At 37.9% G+C, this 24515-nt stretch overlaps 1 protein-coding gene across 6 annotated transcripts in view; it reads left to right on the forward strand.

Moving 5' to 3' along the window:
- Positions 1–24515, forward strand: part of LOC109468861 (RNA-binding protein with multiple splicing 2-like) — a 143118-nt gene that overhangs the window by 107484 nt on the left and 11119 nt on the right. For 4 of the 6 annotated variants that reach the window (XR_002140154.1, XM_019767225.1, XM_019767227.1 and 1 more), the window contains 4 exons: positions 4136–4174; positions 7995–8012; positions 13279–13341; positions 14832–14976. Coding sequence is in view for 5 of the 6 variants with exons in the window: in XM_019767225.1 (XP_019622784.1) it covers positions 4136–4174; positions 7995–8012; positions 13279–13341; positions 14832–14976 (265 nt within the window). In the remaining variant the exon portion in view is untranslated. Of the gene's footprint in view, positions 1–4135; positions 4175–7994; positions 8013–11285; positions 11338–13278; positions 13342–14831; positions 14977–24515 lie in introns of all 6 variants that reach the window. The other 2 variants (XM_019767228.1, XM_019767226.1) reach the window with 2 other exon arrangements.

Here is a 24515-nt window from a genome sequence, read left to right on the forward strand (position 1 = left end):
GCTGGCATCTAGCCCAGGTGTGGAGTCAGAGTTGTTACCAGCAATACGGCAGGAAATAATTCTCTTTCTGGGCTATATTTACACATGAAAACTGTAACTGAAGCTTGCTTGTGTAGCAGTTTTCTTGTGTAGAGACGTCATCTTTCCCAAAACTATTTTCAATGCAGCTATGCCAAGTATGCTGAGGCAGCAAAAATAGAGATTCTTTTACTTGAATTTAGTATTTTCCTTCAATCAAATTTTGCAACATAAACCTCTGAATCAATGATTTTGCTCATACTTTGTAAAACTCGTCAAAGTTTGGCTGGTGAGAAAGCCAAAAATGTCCTTTTTTGCACACTGGAAAAAGGATCAAGAAATTATCTTCCTTAAACTCTGTTCGAGTCTTATCATACAAGTCTTCTAATTCAATACTGCAAGAAAGATTACACTTTGATTATTTTTGTATATACTTTAGAGTCCCTACTACAAGTTTTGCTCGTGATGACAACCGAAAACGTGGTTGTTCCAGCCCATGTGACAGTAGAACTCTCTAACGAGGGATGACAAGGGCTGGGAAAACCCTTTTCCCACTGCACAAACTCAGACTGATCACCTGTCAAACACAGGCAAAATGCCAGGGGTGTGTTTGGGGAGGGGGGGGGGAGAGATAGTAGTTTTGGTACTAGTACTTTTACCTCCAATTGACTCAAGATGAGTTGGAAATAGTAAAATATAACAAAATCAATGCACAAGGACTGGGGAGACAATTATTTTCTGCTATATTGATGACAATGAGTTGGACTTTAGTTCACTATCAAACAAAACATTAGATTTTGGACTACCTGGCTCCTGTCCTTGGTGCTGAACTTCCGGTTTTGATATAACAACTTCTGGACATGCTAGTTTACTGATAGAAAAATGGTTTGTTTGTATGATTTCAATCTAGAAAACAAGTCGGTATCAAGTTTTCCTGATATTCAAGTACTACATGGTAACAAGTTTGACTGTATTACAAGAATTTGACATGTTTACCCCCTTTATTGCTACCTTGTTTGGTTTAGTCCAGATTACTCCAGTTGGAAGTAGACCAATCCACTTCAGCAATAGGGATGTTTTTCTAGAAATTCAAATCAAGTTAGAAAGATTCCCGATAACGAAGACTTGTCTTACTCAATCTACAATTAGGATAACGACTCAACGTTAATTAAGAATAATTAATCCGCTAAGCCCTCGTTAGTTTTCATATCGAACTAATTGTTCTTTGTTGCCAAAGGGTTCGCTATTTTTAGCGACAGATAGCTTTACTGGCTTAGTGCCATGGGACTTCAATATAATTAATGAAGAAACAAAAAGAATAATGAAGACTTGAGCTAGAGAATTATAATGGAAGTTTAATCTAGTCACGCTGATAAAATGTATCTTGAATATACAATGCTTCTGTGCCTTTGGGAACGTAATTTCAGAAATCAGACATCAGTTTATTGTCTCTTCATTATTTTCCTCCACACAAACTTAATTACGTGGTCTTACAATGTATCTGTCTGGACCATACCAAAACTACAGGCATACTGTAAATCACTTTATATTCACCAAGCAATGAAGCAAGGGTGCTCCCCCTCTTCCCAAAACCCTAGAACCAGTTCCAAAATGTTCAAATTTAGGTTTTTTTTTAGTATTTACATGAAAATTTGCTGATTTTTCATCAACCGATTAGGGAGCACCTCTCCCCTCAGAATTTCTGGAGACCCCTGACATAAAACCTTACTAGTAAACTATAATTTCTGCGACTGATATGCACATAACACAAACATAAAACCTTGCTAGTACTATAATATCTGTTGCCCCCAGATGTTGACCATAACTTGCCGTCCTTAACAGGCAATTCCAAGTCTTGGGCCATCATTTGGCAACGTAATGGCTGACCTAAGGCGTCTTGGCGGCCATGATGGCGCGACCTTTCGTATCTTGCAGGCGCGAGGTCAATCCTGCAGATTTCCTGAAGGTCAAAGATACAGCTAATCAAGGTCGTAAATGCAGGGAAGGATATTCGGATTGACCTTTGTTGACCTTGATTGCTCTGTTTGAAGGTCGATCACACCCTGCGTGTCTGTAGAGGTCGTGTCTTACATGGAATAACAGACAGAATACTTCATCTGCAGGGCAAGGTCAAAATCATAAACAACCTGCAGACGTGAAGGTCAGAAAGGTCAAAGTCAGCTGAGAATCAATGGAATGAACTTGAACCCATGGTCAAACTTTAGACATACAAAATTGCCAAACAGGAACATGAACATGAACACAAAGTTTGTACTTTGGGCCATACCAATTTAATTTGTTGGTTCTCGGATTTGCCTCTTTATTTTTTTCTGATTTGCACACAAAAAAAAAGATTCTTGTTCCGAATCAACTCAAAAATGGTCATATTTTGCCCCCAAGAGTTGAGAAAAATCTTTTTCTTCCTAGTTTCAGTCAGTTTCAGTGATTGAATATAACCAAATTTCATCCCAGCCCCTTTTGTCATATTTTCCTGCTACTTGTATTTTTGTGCTAACATGCCAGAAAACCAAAATGATAAGATATTACAGCCCAATGTGTCTATGAAACTCATCCTTTACTCCACCTAACCCTTCTAACCTTGAGCAGCTTTAGTTATCCGACTTTTTACCAGTTGACGTCATTTTATACAATCGGTAGGATTGTAACCCTAACCTCATCCAAGTGTGCTGTCGCTCTTTACGACTAGATATGAGCTAAATCACATCATTGCTTTCTTTACTTTCCCACTACTACACTACTATGTTTCATGGTAAATATACTACAAACTTCACCTGGTATAAGACAGCTGCCCAGTTTTTAATGTCCGTACTCATAACTACAAATAACTACAAATGTATATCTAAAGTAGCATTATTTTTTTACTGTTTATTTTTGGCCTTGGGCATGAATTTGCAATAAACTTTCATAACGACTTGCTCCTAAAAGCTGAAGCTAAAAACGTCAGATCAATGTTGTAACCTCTGTTACCGGAATTCTGTACAATTCAATGAGAAAGGGCCTGGACCCATAACCTCATGTACTGGGCCAGATGTTGTCGGTAAAATCAACTTTGTGTGGCAGTAAGAATGTTGGCAAGAGTCAAACGCTGGGATTTTGATGGATTTTTTGTGTGCATTGCCCAAGTCACATTATCAGTAGGGCTGGAAATACCACCTGTATATGCATGTTAAACTTAGAGCAGGCAACTTCTGATGTCTATCTGCACCTAACCTGCACCTAACTTGTCAAATTGCTGTTATCACCTATGAAGTTCAAAAGAAGTAATAGCAGTGGTTTGTGAACAGTTTTTAGAATGATCCATTCTTCCCAAATTCTGAGTGGTGCAGGTTATTTCCAAAGTTACCTGCACTGGTGCAGGTATGCAGAAAAATGTATTTTAAGCCCTGGTAAGAGTCAAGAATCTTGGCAGGAGTCAAATGTTAGAAACATGATGAATTTTTTGTGTTCATTGCCAAAATCATGTCCTCTGCCCTTCGGCAAGCCTGAATGCCCCATCATTAATCTTCCACCACTTTTAATTTCATTGCCAAAACTGCATTCTTGTGAGACATTGTGATGAATTAAAACAAAATTTCCAGCCCTCTTAAAGAATTTTGGCAAGACTCAAATGTTAGAAACATGATGGATTTTTTGTGTTCATCGCCAAAATTGTGTTCTTGTGAGACATTGTGATGGATATTTTGTGTGCATTGCCCTAATTTTCAAGAAAAAAAGTATTTTGAGACCTTTTTAAGAATATTGGCAAGAGTCAAATGTTGGAAATGTTATGGATTTTTTGTGTTCACTGCCAAAATCCTGTTCTTTTGTGAGACATTGTTTTTAGAGTTTTTAGTATGATCCATATTTCCTAACTTTTGAGTGGGGGTAAAACTTGGTAGATATTGTCTAGTCCAGGTAATTTAGAGTGAAAAATGTATTTTGAGCCCTCAGAATGTTGGCAAGAGTCAGATGTTAGAAACACAATAGATTTTTTGTGTTCATTGCCAAAACTGAGACTTTGTGATGGATATTTTGTGTTCATTGCCCTAATCGTGTCCTCTGCCCTTCGGCAAGTCTGAATGACCCACCATTAATCTTCCGCCATTTTGTTCTGCAGGGCTACGAGGGGTCACTTCTCAAGGTCACCACAAAACAGGTGGGTAAATCCGTCACCATGGTAACCGTATCCGCAGCGATGATGAATGTCTGGTTTATTGGTAGTAAACTTGAACTCTAAGTAGAGATGATGTGACTGTAGGGACTGCTGACGTATGGATAACGTTACCAGATGAATACTTAAGTCTGGGGCAATGTGAAATTATACAGAATGTACATTGTATTGTGAGCGTTTGGTGGGGAATAGGTGTAAAACTCAAAGGGACGGGATACAATTTAACCTTCTATTGCCTATAACCCCATAACTAATGGAGAAATTATAGCCAAATGGCTACCTCTCACAACTTGCTGTCACTCTCAAATTACTTTTTGAGTTAGCAAGAAAAATGTATCTTTTAAATACTGTACATCATTACATTTGTTGAGCAAATTTGATGTTTCTACTAAATCCTATACACTCCCTAAACCCTAAATGCTGTATGTCTCTGCAAAATGCAGATGTGTGTTTCCTACCCTGAACAAGTGTGGTTCTCTTATAAATATGATACTCAACCAACGTGAAATCTTTATGACTTTATTTGACAGTGTCTGGAATATTTGGAGTCTGATTTGCGCCCCATAAAAAGCAGTACTTTCACACACGGATGCACTTAATATAAGTTTAAGGTGTTGTAAACTGACTTGATTTTCCCCAAATGAGACCAAACAATAAAAACTGCTTCCTACTAATACAGTTATTGTGTGTCAGCAGTCCTCAATATTTCACGTTTCAAATGGTAAAATGTTGTTCTTATGACTATGAGCACAAGTTACTGCTCTCTCAGAGTTTTTTTTGTTATTTTTACCGGTATTTGAATTTTCCTACAAAATCAACAGGATGGCAAAAACGTTTTCACCTCTCTCTGTATATCAAGAGGCTGCAACTTCTATACAGTAACTGTCCAAGACAGATTTTTTTTGTTCTTGTGTTTGTATTGGATTTTTCATACAGGATGGCCAATGGCATGAATTTTAAGTCTTCATATTTCTGTATGTCAAGAAGCTACAATTTCTACTGTCCAAGACAGTTTACTTTGCCAACTTACAGAAATTCTGAAAAGACGTTGACAGAATTTTTGAGCAGATCAGATCAAAATCATTCAGTGTACATCCTAAGACCGTCTACCATATGCCCAAAGCAATCAAACCTCAGTCAGACAATCCCGGATCGTTTACTGTAGCGATCCTTAATCCGATTTGTTGTAACATAAGCGGATTGTGGCGGATTCTAAAGTAGCTAAACCTTTGATCCTCTTATTCGCTACATTGGGTTCTGTTTCCTTCTGCACTAGCCGGATGTGCTCATGTTTCCGGATGGTTTAAACTCAGACAAAGCTGCTTCGTTTTTACACACGTTTAGACGTAAGCCACTTTGCGTTGTTCACAAGCTTCTTAGGAGGGTCTAAAGCTGTTATTACAATGTTGTATCTGATTCTAAAGTCAGATCAAGGAAGGCAACATGCTACAAGGCAAAAAAGCATTTAGGGTTTAGACTAGATCATTGCCTTTAACTTCTGTCAGAAATGGAAAAAGAATATGACATTTTGTTTAATTTCAAAATTAGACAGAAGCCACTTTCGATTGTTCACAACCTACATGTACTTGTGAGGGTCTAAAGCCATTATTTTAGTGTTGTATCTGATTATTAAAGTTGGATGAAAGAAGAGCAAAATCCCTACCTACTGACCCTAATTTTTTTAAGTACTGAAACAGGAAACACAACATTTGTTTCTTAGCCCTAAAGACTTCATATCGGTTGAGCATCTTATTTATAAGATCCTCTTAAAGATGAAGATTATTTCATCTTCATCATGTTCCTTATTGTGACCTTCCCTTGCTTCTTGAACCCTGAGAAAGGTCGCAGCTACAGACTCTTAAGTCGCGCCCTTCACACAAGAATTCCTTAAGTACGCACAACCTGTAAACGGACCAGTTGTTTTTAGACATTGACCTTTTCCCCGATGAAAAACATTTCCTGTAGTCCTTATATGTTCATATATAATCATAACCGATGGACAGGTCTGAAGGCTTGTTTCCTCCAAACTGTCAAGATGTCAAAATACGTGCCAGGAAAATATTCAAAACATGTTTTTGATATCGTTTGGTTTCACATGGGTGCAGCTGAACCTGAGCAGATGGTTTTTTATTCTTTTGCTGAAGGAAACAGTTTAAAATAAAACTGAAAAACCAAAAGTGTTTCCTCCGAACTGTCGGTCAGTCAAAATACGTGCCAGGAAAATATTCAAAACATGTTTTTCATCTGATATCGTTTGGTTTTAGGTGGGTGCAGCTGAACCTGAGCAGATGTGTTTTTTTTCTTTTGATGAAGGAAACAGTTTGATAATTGAAAAACCAAAAGTCAGTTAACAAGTCTAGAAAGAATTGATTTAACATGTTAATTTTGTGTTTGTGATTTGGTAAGAAAGTTGATTTGGTTGATTTGGATGTAAAATTATCAATAAAGTTATCAATTGAAAATGACTAGATTGGTAAACTATGAATTTTTCATCCAATAGTGAATTGTATGAAGTTTTTTAGTCATTTTTGTCATGAGGGCTTCTAGAAAATTTTTTCATATAGTCTTTTGTCTAACTTTTGTTTCCTTTCCAAAGACTTTCAAAAATTTGTTTTCACTTATTTGCATATCAATTAAATATTATAGTTCGTACTTATAAACCTGCTTTCCTGACAACTCTCCACTGTCACTGATGAAAGGTAGTGGATGCTACCTGAAACGTCTGACCGTTTCCAAAATCATATCCAGTTGCTTGAGTAACTGCTTTTTCAGTGTATTGTCTAATATCTCTTCATCTGTCAGTGACTTGTCAAGAAAGCAAGAAGCTGCAATTTCCCCTCCTTGAAACTCACATCCATCCTCTCCAAGATTGTGACATTCGATCTTGAGAAAGTCTTGATCCTTACAACCATGACGACCTTTAGGACGTTTGACCTTCAGAACTGCCGTCACCTGTGCCCCGTCTGTAACACAATACTGTCATCACCATGGCAACCAAGACCATGTTTCTGGCAATTAGTCCTTGATGATTTCGCAGGCTTCAATAAGGAAATTCCTCAGATTTCTGGAAGGAAATATTTTCCAGGTTTAAGATGTGACATTTTTCGCGGAACCTTACTGGGTCGCATGAACTTTGTCTGACCTACCCAGAGTCCTTTTCACCGATTAAACAAAGTTTCCCAAGGTGCCCCTGCTACTTTTCTGGAGGGAAATACTTTCCAAGTTAAAGATGTGACATTTTTCATGGAGCCTTACTGGGTTGCCTGAACTTTGTGTGACCTACCCAGAGTGCTTTGCACCGATTAAACAAAGTTTCCCATAGTGCAGCAGAACTTTTCAATGATTAAAACTTTTTCAAACAAAGTTTTTTTTGGAAATATGACAGGTTTACATGGCTAGCATGTAAAATGGATTATGAACACTATTTTAAAGTTTACTAACTGAAAGCAACTTCATATGCATCTGATATCATTTTACTTTAAACTTTGAAAAGTGTCAATCTTAAGAAAGATTAAGAGAAGGAGAAGAACAAGTTAGTGTTAAGGTTTCAAAACTGATTCAGGTAAGACTTACCAAGAAATGTTTATGTCAATAATATAATATTATACTTATAGTTACACTAAATGTACCTGTGATGATGTTTTACATGTACTAATATCAGTCCTTTTCCCACAGAATATGTTAAACTTTAGATACAGAATATATGGTATGTAAGTTAGTGTAAACATTGTACTTACATTGTTATGACATACCATCCCATATCTAACCATTTGTTCCTGTTTACGTCCTTTTTACATGCGATCAGGGAGGGAAAGCCACTTCAGTAAGTGCCTGTTTATCTTGCCAGTCTAAACAATCAGGCACCATATCCTGATAACACCGGGCACCCGCCTGGGGCCCATCACAGCGCACTACCAATGTGATTCGGGCACTAATTACCAGTCGTCCTCTGGTGTGATTTCTTCACAAATTGCACGAGAAACGAAAATTACTGACTAATTTGGGGTGATTTTTTGGCACCGCAAAGTTCACCAAATTTGGGTTGAATGTCACGACTTAATAATATTGCAAACTTAATATCACGGGTTGGGTTATGAATAGGAGAAGTGGTGGAGGATAAATGTTTTATTCTTGTTGTGGAAAGTTGTATTTTGTAGAGCTACAGCAGCAATATTTCTTGTTTCTCATTCTTTGCAAAAGTTACCACAGTTACTAAAACATTTGGTTTCAAGCAAAATTTAATGCACCTGTATCTACATGTAGTAGGATATGATTAGAGACTCATTTGAAATTCATCTTTTGTAGTTTTTGTCTGAGAAACAAGAAATTTTGTTGAAGTAGCCTAAACCACCTAAAAATTGGATAGGTGCTGATGTTAAAGTCATTTCAGTTTTTTTCGTGTTGGAATACGAGTTATTTTGCATCAGTGAGCAAGCAAGTTTACAAGTTTCACCACTCTTTTGTACATGATGTAAGACAGGTTATTTTGTTTTCCATGCCCTGCTAAAATTGATTAAATGAGAAAAGGAAAGGAAAGCCGGCTCAATGGTACTTCTGTAATTTTATTCAATTTTACAAGTTCCACTAACTCTTTATCTCATATATGATGAAAAACAGTTTATTTTGTTTTCTGTGCCCTGCTAAAATTGATTAAATGAGAAGAGGAAGGAAAGGGAGCTGGCCCAATGGTACTTCTGTATTCACAGTCGGTCTTCCATTTCCCCCGGTTCTGATCCGAGTCGCTTACCGGATCGGGCGGTAATTCCCGCGCTTATTTACTCCTGGGGCTCGGAAAATGAGACTGATGTGTTCAGGGGAAAAGGTCTTCAGGCTTGGCTTTCCCATGTCAATTTTATAAAGAAAAAAAAGCCAAAAAGTGAACAAGAAGGTTGTCAGATGTGTGAATATAAATTGATTGTTTTCTAAGTGTGGATATGAATTGAAAATGATATCAAAATGAGTCTGATGTGTTTGGGAAAAAGGTCTCCAGTCTTTGGGTTCCCACGCAAATTTATAAACTAAAGAAAAAAAGGCCAAATATTAGAAAAAAGGTTAAAAAGTTCTTTTTACATGTACCTACACTGTAGCACTACTAGTGGTAAAAATGCATGTGAGTGAATCAGTAGCCACATTCACTCTTCAAAACTCTCCCCAAATTGGCACATTGAAAAGCTATGAATATTTGTGTGATTTGATTCCTGTTCGTGTGGGCCGTTTCTTCATTGATTGAAGAGGAGAGATATTGAGCCGTTGCTCTTCTCCTAAGGAGTTTTATTGATTCTTAGAAGAGAAGAAATGATCTGTGGGGCTGTTCTCATCTGATGAAAGTGAAGGAAGTGTAAAAGCCTGTAGGGATGAGAATTATCTGGAAAATCTTAGTTTGTAAGGGCTTGAAATACACCACTTTTATTATACACACCGTAGTTAGTGTACTAGGTAAAATTGGAACTCAGAGAATCATTTGGAATGTCTTTACTTCTCAGGGCTCTACATTATTTACTTCAGAATTTTTTTTTTATTTACTTCAGAATTCACCTCAAAACAAGGCTCGTGAGAGCCACTTACATGTTTTGGGTTACAGTGATGACTGCGTGGTCAGATATTTGTTCACCCTTGATTTAAATACACACTCAGTTAGGTTAGTGCAGGTGAAATTGGAACTGTGCAGGTTTTTTCTGATGTCTAACTGCACTGAAGACAAATTTTATATTTTCAGAAAACAAAACCTCAGTTCTCTTCAGTTTGTGCTGCATACATGTATTTTTAAAAATTTTAATTGGCAAAATCCTTGAAAATCGGATGGTTGTTACTGTGCTAACATGCTCTAGATATTAGTGCAGATTGTCCAGTTTCAAAGTACTTTTTGTTTGTCCTCTCAGATAATTTTCCCCATTGACACAAACATTAAGAACCCTGTCTACATGTATAGTGACCACCTGTCCACATAGACCAGATTTTATCAGTCCCTTGAGTGGTCATCTAAGGCAGTTTGGCAGTACAATAAGGTAGATGTTCGATTCTTATTTCCACAAGATGACAAGATTGACTTTTATTTTCCTACAGAACTAGGCCAGACACAAATTTCTTCCACCTCTTACTTTCTCAACCCTTTGCCAAGATACACATCAAACAACACAGAGAGAACATGAAAAATGTTGCTGTCTGTTTCAATGGGGCATTATTATTATAGGCATGGGGAAATTGATACTAAAGCAAGCAGGAGCAAAATTGAATTGCAGTTATAATACTGTAATTCCTGATTTTTTCACTGTTCACTGTTTTCACTGTCACTTCTGTACCATGAACTTATCATTACAGTTAACAAATAATTCCTGGACTTTTTCTTTCCTGCACCTGTCACCACAGTGAATACATTAAATTCTGTGAACATGTCCATTCTCAGACCGTGAACTTTTGATACCGTGAACATAAAGTGAATTACAGTACCTTCCCTTGTGAGTTATACCCTAACTATAGGGGATCTGGGGTTTGGTGGGCCCATTCCAAGGAATGGATTGTAGATGTCGTATTTTCTCTTGCCTCTAGCTTTGGTTTCTCAGAGAATTAATTAGTTTTTTATGGGGAAGGAATAGACTGACGTTGCCGTAGTTCCATGCCTATTTTTGGCAGCATCTTGGGCTGATAATCAAACTGCTCATTTCTTAATTCAACCAGTTTTGCTAAGAATTACATATTAAGCTCTTTCTTGAGCGGGATAAAGTTTTAAAGATCTTGAAAATTTTTCCTTTTTCAGAATCATCATTGATGCACCTAACTATCTTTACAACGTTGTAGTCGACATTCGACAAAGAGATTTCCCCCCAAAACTGCTTTAAGCCATTTTCTCTTAGATTTATTTGAAGAAAACAGTTTTGAGACCTTTTTGTAGAATAATTTTAAAAGACGAGGTAAGAAGGGCACTTTCACACAACTGTTGCAGTACACATCATAGCTGCTAGGGGGCTTACAAGCAGTTTTGGGGGGAAATTTTGAAGCACAGGAAATTCACTAAAAGATGACACTCATTGCAATTTAGAAATTATTGTATTTCTAGTTTTAAGATTGATGAAAAATAACGAGATTTTTCCTCCACAAGCGGAGAGCAGGATGTTCCGTACTTCCAGCCGGATTCGTTAAAAGTTAACGAGGTTTGCTTAAAGAGTTAATTCTCATCAAGTCTTTGTCATCCAACACCTTGCACCCAAAGGCTCATGGGAGACAACTAGAAGGAACACCGCGCCCGCCACCATTTTGTCTCGGAGTTGGAGCCATGGGGGTCAAATGAAGGTCAAATGAAGGTCAAACAGGGTGTTTGTGTGTGACGCCATCTTGGTTGGTTAAACGGATCCAACATGGCAGCATCAGATACTTTGAAATGCACAATAACTTTCTAAAGAAAGAAAACAATCTGAACCACCAAGCAGTCCTTTCTAAATGTGACCATACATAGAGAAAAACAGGTATTTTGAAACATAGAGGGTCAGATGTTTGAAATGTTTTCACATGATGACTTAGTGTACACCCTAAAAATTAGCAACATGACAGTGAATGAAGATTATGTTAGGAAAGGAATCTATAACCTTGTCTACTCTTCTGGCTATGTGGTGACCATTGAGAAGAAATCATTTAGAATACATGTGTATTTGTGATCTTGTGTTTAGTAGCATGGGATTTAATGGAAATCTATGGCTTTGGTTTACCTCAGTTTCAGCACCAAGGACAGAGTGTAATGTACTTCTGAAAAATTTGATTATTCCTGCATGTTGTGTCACATTAAAGTTAAAATGATATGTTTAGAACATTTCTGACATTTCAATCAACCAAAATGGCAAAAACAAAGGCTTACTAGAGCAAAAGTTTCTTTCCTTCCTCCCTCCATGGCTCCAACCAAGAGACGACCACCGAACAACCGTCACCCATGCCATGTTGTACAAACCACCCTCCCCCAAACGTAGCCACCTCATGGACATGTGGATACACTGAAAAGTCACCCAGCGAAACGGGGCTAAGGTTGCCCCCCTCCCCCATCACAAGTGTCATTGTGTTGCCTTCCAATCTGTCTGATAGGAAATAATAAATCTGTTTTCTTTGGAAACAAAAAAGGTATTTTTGTCTCTTTGAAACAGAATTGTAATCTTACTTCTTGTGGAAAACAAAGTCTCATTTTCTTGTCTTTCTGATGTAAGGGAAATACTACATGTACTTGTATTACTTAAAAACTGTTCTGATTCTTTGGAAATGAAAGAAAATATTCATTGGCAAGGAAAAAAAAACTTTGAGTCTTTGCCTGTTTGAAAGAAGTAACTTTATAATGATCTTAAAAAAGAGTTCTTGTACAAAAGCAAGGTCTTCTTGGTCCTGCTCTTCTTTTCTTGCTGTCTCTTGGCTTTTCTTTGTTCGAACTCAAACCATATTCCCTTTAGTATCAGACAGGTTGGATGGTAGCAAACACAAAGTGTATGTGTACGTGTATCACAGTCAGTATAGCCCCAAAAACACGCCCAAATCCTGCAGAAAATGGACAAGTTTGCACCCCAACATGCCAGTCCTGTAAACAGTGCATAAAAGTGTCCTTAAAAACTACATATATGAGCATGCTGGTCAGGTTTTCCTTGTCCCACCCCACACAAGTAAATATCGACTATCACAGCTCCAAGGTCACTCCAAGGACAACAAAATGGCCGCCTTCTGCGTAAACTGTAGGTCAAAATCAGCACGATATAATCAGCAGTGCCAAAGTCAGCCTGTGAGATGACACAGTGCACCTCGCCAATCAACTGTCACCCAATCAGACGAATCCGCACCCGACCATCAAGTCCATTCCACTGTACGCCACCTCATCCGCCATCAAAGATATCGGCCACGCTACGTCCTGTAGAACACCCCCATTTGGGAATGTAGCAGTCCAGGGCAATCATTAAGTGTGCCTGACGTTGGACTGGTCCATTGTGTAAAGCGGGGGGAGCAGCGTGCACTCGCGGCCAAGGCCACATAACTCCATCCGAGATTCGCACGATCGACACGCCAAACACAAATCCCGAAGAATCGATTATCGATTATTGATAGATTTTTTATATTTTTTCCTGCAGCCTGTCGGATTCGTGACGTTCGAGTCGAGGGCTGGTGCTGAGGCTGCCAAGCAGGCACTGCAGGTGGGCACATTTATGCTAATTTTATGCTAATTATATGCAAATTTATGATAATCATGAATGAAAATTTTATGCAAATTTATGATAGTTATGAATGATAACAATATGCAAATTTATGATAAATATTGTGGAATCTTTTGGATATTGATATTGGGATTATGAGTGTGCAAATCAATAATTGAAGAGTATTATTACTTAATGTTATAATCGAAGTGTGCAAAAAGAGGATGAAGACACTTGAGAGAAACAGTTGACAATCGATGGAGAAATTATGGCGGTGAAGAATTTTGAAATTTTGTTCCTAGGCAATCTTTATGTTCAGTGAGAAAGTTACTGCCTATAATTTTGTGTTAGCACATCTTAGCTACACGTTAGCATACATGTAAAGACTTACACCTATGAGGAAATGTACATGTGTTGTAACCTGCAACTGCAACAGGAGAATGATGTACAACAACAAAAATCAATACAAAACGACTTCCCGTAATCCTCGGCTAAAACGGCTCCATGATTATTTGATGGACATAGAACAAGGAAAAACACCTGTGAGGAACTGTACCTGACTGTGTTGTAAGAGGAGAAAGATGTACAACACACAAAAATCAATACAGAAGGACATTATATTCTATGTATGCCAAAAGAGAATGAAGACACCTGAGAGAAACAGTTGACAATCAACGGTGAAGAATTTTAGAATTTTGTTTCTAGGCAATCTTTATATGCAGTGAGAACTGCCTACAATTTTGTGTCAGGACATGTTAGCTACATGTTAGCATAAAGACCTAACATCTGTGAGGAAATGTACATACAAGAAAAAAATCAATATCAAACGAGTTCCCGTAATCCTGGCTAAAGCGTCTCCACGATTATTTGATGGACGTTTACGACCGGAGGGAAATGGTTGATCAATCCTGACACTTCCCCCGGGCGTCATCCCTCAAACGAAATTGTTACCACGGCGATCCCCGTGGCAACGAATAACCGCTGACGGGGGCAGCTTCCTCCTGTCGTTACAAACTCCGCGTCGCCATGCCGACCGGAGGGAACACTGTTGCCATGGTGACAATCAGTCGGGCTCGGTTTGTTGTTAGACTTTTTTAATGAGGGTCTCACGTATCTTGATTTTGTTGTAGGGAATTTGACCCAATCAAACCCCTTATGGAAAAAATGCTAAGATAGCAGTAAGAACCCCAGGCTTTGATTTGGATAAAGGAGTTCTTTATAGACCTTTCTCACATGACAGAATGATCACTAAGCATCTTTAGGTGCCCGGAAGGGAAAGTGGCTTTTTACTTCTTGAGATGTGGAAACCTTGATTGTATATATTGTACCCACAGGGTTTTTCATTTAAATCTTACGTTAGATTATGCTCAAAGTAACTGTATAGAATTTGAAAACTATCAGACATTTCAGGTAGCATCCACTACTTTTTGTCAGTAATTGTGGTTCAGAGTTGACAGTACTAATTTGTTTGCTTGTTTGTTTGTTTTTAGGGAGTCCGTTTTGACCCTGACATGCCCCAGACGTTGAGGTTAGAATTCGCCAAAGCCAACACAAAGGTTCAGAAACCCAAGCAGAACTCCACAACCCCCCAGGTCGGCATTCCTGCCATTGGACCTCACTTCGCCAGGGAGCCTTGTGAGTACTGCTGTTTGTTTGTTTGTATTTTATCCTGGTAAACTGAGTTCAGTTCAGTTCAGGTCATCCTCTTTTGAGGTGCCATTCATAATGTCTCTCCATGTGACTCTGTCGCGCATGGCGGACAGAAGTTCCTCATTCCGTAGGCCAACCTCTTCCTCGATCAGGAAGAGGTAAACTGACCAGAGGCATAACACACTAGTTTTGTACAGTATGAACTTCAAACTTGGCCAGGACATGTTTTGCTACTTTCTTCCTCCATACTCCATCTCTCAGGAAGTTCCATGCTGCAAGCTTCTTTCCTTAAGAACTACATCACTACGGAACAAGCTTCCCAAATGGGTACAACCTTAAACTTTTTAAAGTCTAGGGTGAACAAACATATTGGTCTCAGAATACATTTCCTTATATGTAACCCAAAACATGTACTAAGTGGTTCATATGAGCATTGTTTTGGTGTGAAAATAGGAACTAGTAGTAGGAAGAGTTTGGTTTAACCATGGTTTCAGCACCAAGGACACAGGTCTAGTTTGTACAGTTTAAAAATACCTGGCTGGTTTATACAGTACTCATGTTAGTCAGTAGATTCAAGGAACACCTTCAGCTTAACAATCAATACATCTCTGTAAACCATGCCTGGAGCCATAACACACAAAAAAAATACATAAAAGCCAGCTTCACAGAAAACCCTGTAGCAATTTTATTCCGCATTTTAGAAAGAGTCAACTGCAATATCATACAGATACAGAATACATATTAATCACTTGAAGTACCTGCACAAGGGATCAAAGAAAATGATGTTCACGGCAGAATAATATGAACAGCGAGAGCAATAAGGTTAAAAAATCAATATACCCCCATCAGGATGATGTATCTGTTATGCCAGTCTCACAATATATAAAACATACGAGACGTGCTACCTACATGTACGCTACTGGCTAAAGTACTGAAATACAACTACTGCATGCCAATTTAATTTGTTGGTTCTTGGATTCGCCTCTTCATTTTTTTCTGATTTCCCCCCCAAAAATGGTTCTGGTTCTGAATCAACTCAAATTTTGCCCCCAGCAGTTGAGGAAAGTTCTTTTCTTCCTACTTGTTACAGTTGTTCTATCTAACAATGCAGTGGTTTGATAAAAAATTGAAAATTCATTGTTTAAATGTTAACCCAGCCTTTTGTGTTGACTTAATGGCTCCTATCATAGCATTTGGGGCTATAATATGCTGCCTAGACCTGTTTTTTATTTTTATTTTTTTTTCTCCCTGTTGCTTCATATTTTTCCTGAAAAAATCTGAGAACCAACAAATTAAATTGGCACCTCCTATATATACACCACTGGTCACAGTTCTGAAATAGGACTACTGCAGTTATGTTTGATGGATTTTAAGTTACCCTTAGATATTGTGTGTGTCTGACCTGGAGTCTTGGGTTGCAGTTTTGACATATGAGGGAGGAAAGAAGGGCACGACACGATATTTTTCATCCGTAATGCTTGTCGAAATAACAAAATATGCTGACTTCAAGTTACACGATTGTAATACAAACTTACTGTAGATTTTTTCTAAGCCTGGCTCACAGGCCATGACATGAAATTTGTCATCCGTAATGCTTGTCGAAATAACAAAATATGCTGACTTCAAGTTTGGTGATTGTAATTCAAACTTTACTTAGTAACTGCTGTGGATATTGTGTAAGCTTGACCCAAAGACATGGGTTGTCCAAGTTACAAAATATGATGACTTAAAGGTACACTGTTGTAAAGTTATTGCTGTAGATTTTTTCTAAGCCTGGCCCACAGGCCATGACATGATATTTGTCATCTGTAACGCTTGTCCAAGTTACGAAATATGATGACTTAAATGTACATGATTGTAATACTAACTTAATGTAGTTTTTTTTCTAAGCCTGGCCCACAGGCCATGACATGATATTTGTCATCATTTTGTAACGCTTGTCGAAATAACAAAATATGCTGACTTCAAGCTTCGTGGTCATAATTCAAACTTTACTTAGTAACTGCTGTGGATATTGTGTAAGCTTGACCCAAAGACATGGCTTGTCCAGGTTACAAAATATGATGACTTAGAGGTACATGATTGTAATGCAAACTTACTCTAGATTTTTTCTAAGCCTGGCCCACAGGCCATGACATGATATTTTTCATCCGAAACGGTTGTCCAAGTTAAGAAATATGATGACTTAAAGGTACACAATTGTAATGCAAACTTACTGCTGTATCTGTAAATTTTGTCTAAGCCTGGCCCACAGGCCATGACATGATATTTGTCATCCGTAAAGCTTGTCCAAGTTACGAAATATGATAACTTAAAGGTACACAATTCTAAAATTGTAACTGTAGATTTTTTCTAAGCTTGACCCACAGGCCATGACATGAAATTTGTCATCCGTTTAAGGCTTGTCAAAATAACAAAATATGCTGACTTCAAGTTTGGTGATTGTAATTCAAACTTTACTTAGTAACTGCTGTGGATATTGTGTAAGCTTGACCCAAAGACATGGCTTCTCCACGTTACAAAATATGATGACTTAAAGGCTTACCATTGTAATGCAATCTTACTAAGTACACAACTGTAGATTTTTCTAAGCCTGGCCCATAGGCTTACTTACTTAGACTTAGGGGCTCCCGCGTCTCGTGACGCATGAGGCAGTCAAAGCAGCCCAGCTTCCTCTGTCAGCAGCCAGCCTCAAGGCTTCCTTCCAGCTCATGCTGACTGCCTGAAGGTCCCTCTCCACTGTCTGTTGCCAGTTCATCTTTGGGCCCAACATGATATTGGGCCTTGACATGATATTTGTCATCCGTAATGCTTGTCCAAGTTTCGAAATATGATGACTTAAAGTTTCATGATCGTAATACAAACTAGCAGTAGATATTGTCTAAGCCTGACCCACAGGAATGGCTTTCAGTGCTTTTAGGAGAAAAAAAGATATAAGGAAATATGATGACTTCAAGTTACGTGGTGGTAATTCAAACTTACTGCTGTGGATATTGTGTAAGAGTGACCCAAAGACATGGCTTGCAGTGTGATGCTTTCAGGAGAGAAAAAAAGATAACTGTAACACTTTTTGAAGTTACTAAATATGATGACTTCAAGTTACATGATCATAATACAAATTAGCTGTAGATATTATCTAAGCCTGACCCAAAGACATGGCTTCTGGTGTGATGCTTTCAGGAGAAAAGGCCTCCCTAGTTGTTACAGTTTTTCCACATATCAATGCAGTGGTTTGAGTTTAAGTTTGAAATCCATTGTTTAAATTATAAACCAGCCTGGTGTGTTGACTTCATGGCTAGTATCATAGCATTTGGGGCTATTAGAGGATGCCAACGTCTGTTTTTATTTTTTTTCGCCCTGTTCCACCATATTTTTTCTGGAAAAAAATCTAAGGACCACCAAATTAAATTGGTGTGGCCTTACACTAGTTATTGTCAAACGTGACCTGTGGAGTTGGCTTGCAGTTTGAACGCCTCGCGAGAAATCTCGCACTGTGGAAGGGTCAGATAGGGTTGTGAAATTGGATCAGTACTACGGGGAAAAATGTCCTTCTTCTGTGAGGCTCTGATCAGTCATCATGGTTCTATGTGAACTCCCTCTTCGTGAGAAAGGGGTGTACAAATGACAGATCCAGGGCTCAAAATTTTTGTTTTACAGAATCTGATGACACTCCCAGGTCTTGAAATGAAGCCTGCTGTTTCAGAACTAAAGGAAGATACATGTAGTTGGAAAACATGAAGGGTAAAATCAAACATGAACTAAAGCACTTGAGCGTCATTTTCCTACCTTTACAAACACAGCTCTGACAAGTATGTAAGTCCCATAACCTTGATGGTCGTAGGGGCACCATGACAGCCAGCAGCATGTCAGATCTTGGCGGCGCCTATCTCCTCTCCAAGATTTTGACAAGTACTTGTCCAAAATAACTGGGGAGTTTTTCTCACTGGTACAACGTACATTTCAGATGGGCTTAGAAAGAAATACCTGCAATATTAATGTTTTTCTTTTTCAATATAATCATCACGTCAGCAGATTTACTCCAGTACATGTAGCTCACCTTTGTGCTATTATTTTGTCACAAAAATTAAGATATCAACATAATTAATGTGACATAATCCATCAATGCCTTCAATATTGTACATTACAGTCCCTGTGTGCATAAAACACTTCCCTTCCTTCCTGGGTAGTTTGTCTTCAAGGATTGAGCCAAATTCCACCAAAGCCGAATCGATACCTGCAATTGTCCGAGACAGGATTCCCGATGCCCATCACTTGTCAGAAGCACTTCTATTCTCCCTTTACATGTTCCACACGATTAGTCGTTTCCACTTTTAGGAGTCAGGGATGAAAATGTTTCTGGTTGAGAAGGTTTCAGAGTTATTTAGGCCTAGGAAAGAAAATGTTGTGTTTCCTGTTTCCTGACCAATTCTAGAAAAAAAAACTGCCAACCCTAGCCTTTTATGCATGTAAAGGAACATAAAGTTTATTTTTCGAGCTGATCGACCTTTTCTAGCTCCATGATCTGACACCTGAGTGATGGAATGTTGTACAATCGGTTTTCCAACATTAATGCAATTCAGTTTAACAAAGTAAAACTTGCATGAGAACACTTATAGTTTCAATGTCAACGTTGGAAAACCAATTGTACAAAGTTTTATCATTCAGGTGTCAGATCATGGAGCTAGAAAAGGTTGGTCAACTCAAAAATTTATATCCCTTCCAGGGGTCCACACAAAAAAGGCTAGGGTCTGCAGTTTTTTCTAGGGTCTGTCAGGAAACAGGAAACACAACATTTATTTCCCTCAGCCTTAGAATGTTTCAGGATGAGAAGGCTCCTTCATCCTCAGTTGTTCTGTGATGAGTTATTCATGTCGTTGTTGCTCCAGTGAAGGATTGAGGCTGTGAAATTGAGCGTTGGCCTTAATGATTAGCACCAAAGACCTGAACAAATCGCAGGATTGACAACGATACGGAAAATTGTTTCCGGCCTAGTAACTGATGACATGGTGTGTGGAATACTGTAAAATGTAGATTCTATATAGTAAAACGTTAAACTTTATTCCAACACACTATTTACAGGGATCAAATTTTCAGCGACCACTGTCGCCTTCATCAGGATAATTAATGACCAATCACTTCAAAACTACTATGATTACTACCAACACAGATGAACTCTCATGATAGATTATATATAATTGTGCATCCATGCTAACCCTCTTCCCCAAAGGCATGTCCGAAAGACTTTAGAAAACAGTTCAGTTCTTTGTGATTTTTACATGGCCACAACACAGCTGAATTTGTTAAACTCATTCACAACTGTCCCAAGACTGCCCTAAATTTTCCAGTATTGATTCTTCTTTTCCTAGTTACATTGTAATTAGAAAACTAGTGGCCTTCTTCTCCAAAGACTTGTCTGAAAGACATTAGAATACAGTTCTCTGTGACTTTTACGTTGTTTGAAGACTGAATTTTGTACAACTCACTTACAACTGTACCAAGTATGTCCAAATTTGCTGTCTACGTCTCGACTGTCACATGCAAATAGTTGAATTTTGTACATTGAAGTAGTGATTTGTACAACTCAACCAAGACTGTCCCGTGGATGCCCTAAATTTGCTATCAATCGTCAACAGGGATATTCGTTTTATTCATCGTTTTCCAGCTAAGTTATTCCAGCAGGACACATGAATTGATTTGAAAATGGAGGATGAACAGATTCGATCCCCTGATTATTCCCAGCAGACTCATGTCAGGACTGTCAGGAAGTGATGGAGGGATCGCCATGCATTTATTACAGGGATGAATGAGAAACACTGAGAAATATTATTGATATTCATCATAGAATAGAGCCATCCTCTGTATTCCTTTGTACTGAGCTCAGTACCAAACTCTACCAAACATTTTGAATTTGAAGAAGACATTTTGTAAATTAGTATAACATCTGTGTCGATAATATCACCAGGGTCCATACTATCGCCACCTTGAGAAAAAGTGTGCTTTAAGATATTTTTACTGCAACATACCCTATGTATGTACATTTGATGTGTGAAGGAGTGCATACCAAAAGTATGTTGCAGTAAAAATATCTTTCAGCACACTATTTCTCAAGGTGGTGATATTATGGACACGGATGTTAATTGATCAACTTGACATTTGGGGCTTTATGCCAATTTGAAATATATCACATATAATACTTCTTATTACTTATAATATAAGTTGTATAGTTATAATTGCTGAAAATCATATGAAATACTGTCAGGTGAAAAGTTGCTGTTACTTAATTGGAGGCATAACTCAGCAAGAAGATTATGTCATAAAGAAAATCCATCATATTTTTTCCAATAAACTACATGTATATATCTTAAACTTATAGAGTGCAGCTGGAAAGATTTAATGATTCTTACGAATCTGTCATAAATTTAATTTTTAAAGGGAGTAAGATATTTAACTCACAGATATCAATTTCTTTTGCTAAAAAAAATTCCATTTCATCTTCTCACAGGAAAAAAATGTTCTACTAGCTTTAGACTTGAACTCAAGGCTACACATCTATAACTATAAGCCACTGGTTTAAATTCTAATTATAATAATTATTTCTAGGAAAAAAAGAACTCAATTAGAGTTATGCTTTGAATGCAATCACAAGACATACAGAGCTGTGTAGTCTATTTTAGCTTCAGAGAATATTCAACCTCTTGCCCCTTCTCCATTGAACATGATTGTATAGTAGGTATAGACGGCATGTCTGGACTTTTGGGCAATCGTTTCTCAAAATGAGCTCTGCCTACCTAAAGGCTTTCTTATTTTGTACTTTTGCATTCTGTCATCATCAACAACAATTACATGCAGTTGAGACGGCATGTCTGGATTTTTCGACAATCATTTCTTGAAATGAGCTCCGCTTGCCAACGGCTTTCTTGTGTAGTAATGGTCTCATTTTTAGAGATATTGACTGCTCCAGGCCTGGAAATATTGATGGTTATAGGCTGCCAGAATTTCCTTAGATTTAGTAGAATTGTTTGCAATTATGCAGCAACTACATAAATGTGATCAATCCAAATTTTATTTGAATTGATGATCTTTGCTTTCTAATGAAGTTGTTACAAAATTGCATGCATAAATTTTTGGCCAAATGGCTTGTACTTACATTTTGTACTTTTGCATTCTGCCAGAATTTTTATCTGATGTTTTGTTTGGCAAGGTTATTTGCAAGGATCCAAAATTGTATGATCAAAACGCTTGAATTCTTGTAGCCATTTTTTTATCATCAAATAACTGGTGGTTATTTCGTGCCCAGGTCTTGTATTCCACCTATAACTTACAGTGTAAGATAACAAATTTCCTTTTTTTCTCCCTGTAATCCCACTTTTTTATCAGAAGATTTCAGGTGGTCATACTTTTGAGCCTTGTTCTTTTATTTTCCACCTATAAAATGACAAATTTCTTTTTTTTTTCCCTTCAATGCCACTTTTGTTTATCAGAAGATTGCAGCTGGCCATACTTTTGAGCCCTGTGTGTATCCCCCAGCCCGTCCTCTATCCTATAACATCCTATCTTCCTCATGGACATCTATTTTTAACCTGGCTCAGCACAGAATGATTGTGAGGAATGGGGGGAGATGTTGGGGCTGATGAAAATTGATTTTTTGTTATGGAGGCGGTGTAACTTGTCTGTCAGCTGACATTTGCCCCTCGATCTGTAGTACAATCATGTATATTTATAGGTGGGGGAAAAGACCAATTTTTCTTCTTTTTGATAGGCCACTCCGATTTGATTTGTTGGTTCAGGGATCTGCCCACTTAATTTTTTTCTGATTTTTCTGATGTGAAAAAAGAACATTTCAAGCCTCTAAATCAATTTCAAAGTGCTCAAAGAAAAAGCAATTTGTTGGCCTTTGAATCAAACACATTTCCATGCAAAGTTCTATATTACATTTCCTGCATGTAGTTTTTATTACAAAGGTGCATAGGCTTTAGGAAACTAATACATATTCTCTGGTAGCAGAAATGCCATGGGGTTTGGAAATTGATTGTCTTGTGTCATAAATAGAGTGAGGTCATTTCTTTTCTGATGAGAAGTTTGGTAGCAAGATGGATAAAATGTCAGTGACTGCCCTCTTTAGTTGTAGATCGTCCTTTTGATTAGTTTTAAAGAAAAGCTTGTCTGCTAATGCTATATTAGGAATTGAGCATCGTTGAGATATTTCAGCATTTGCTCCTTTTTATTTTAATGTTGATGTTATTGGTAGATAACTTTATTGCACAACAAAATATACAGGGTACAAAGTATCCACTGTACATGTACATGTATGGACAAAGCTTGCAGTAGTTTCCAAGTGTAGCACAAATGTCAAGTGTTTTCCCGAGAGTTTGTCTGAACTCCGTAGGGTTCCCAGATCCCGTGCCACTCCTAAATGGATTCCTGTGTTATTCATACGTTTGACATCATTAGTTTTGGATAGATCGAAGCTGAAGCCGGGAGGAGATATCGGAAAACCGTTCCTCACTACCTTCCCGGGAAAATCCGGTTTGTCAAGTTTCCGGGATTGTTGTAATTTTTCTGGAGAGGGGATCTAAAACTAGTTTGTCATCTTCTAACTGATTTAGGCTGGTTCAAGGGGATGTTTTGGTCTGGGTGCATCTAGTAAAATAGAAAAGACCATCTGAAAGGGAAGTTTCATTCTGTATGCATATAAGAAAATAGAAAAAAAGGAGAGGGATCTAAAACTACATTAGTTTGTCATCTTCTAACTGATTTAGGCCAATTCAAAGAGTTGTGTTGTTCTGGTGGCACGTAGGAAAATAAACACATATTTTAAATGAATCTAACGTTCTCATTTCAAAAATGCATCTATATGTCTGAACTGTATGGACCTGTCCTTGGTGCTGATCTTGTGACCTAGTTTGTCAAATTCTAACAGATTTAGGGATGTTTTGTACTAGGTGCATGTAGGAAAATTTAAAAATGTGAATTTGTCCAGGCAAATTTTAACATAAATTTAAATTTAACTGAAAGCCTTTTCAAGGGGATGTTTCGTTCTGGGTGCTTGTAGGTAAATACAATGTATGAAATGGTGAATTTCTTTGGTCAAATTTTAACTGAACGCCTTTTCAAGACTGAACCCATACATGTATACTGAACATATAGTAGTCCTGAGTGGTGAAGGGTTATACAAATAAAAACATGGAAACACAGATGGGCACCTCCCCTTTTCACTGCACGATTTGGGAAGTTTCAACTGTATCTTTCCTTTCATCTAAGGCCTTGAACTTCAAAATACTTCACTTTAACCCATCTGCACTTGTAAAATCCATAACTAGCCAGTGTTGATAAACTACCTGTAGCTGTGCAGCTATAGAACTTGTAGCTGAGTTGTCTGATAGCTGGAGTGACTTTGGGGAAAATTTGAGTCCGTTTTTTTCCTTATCTAGTGGTGGTTGTTATTTTTCCTTGAACAAAACTTAGTTTTTGAGGTCCTGACAAGTTACATGTATGTGAATGGAAAACATGTACAATAACACCAC

Source organism: Branchiostoma belcheri, unplaced genomic scaffold (assembly GCF_001625305.1).
Source record: "Branchiostoma belcheri isolate BF01 breed outbred unplaced genomic scaffold, Haploidv18h27 scaffold2, whole genome shotgun sequence".
Taxonomy (NCBI): domain Eukaryota; kingdom Metazoa; phylum Chordata; class Leptocardii; order Amphioxiformes; family Branchiostomatidae; genus Branchiostoma; species Branchiostoma belcheri.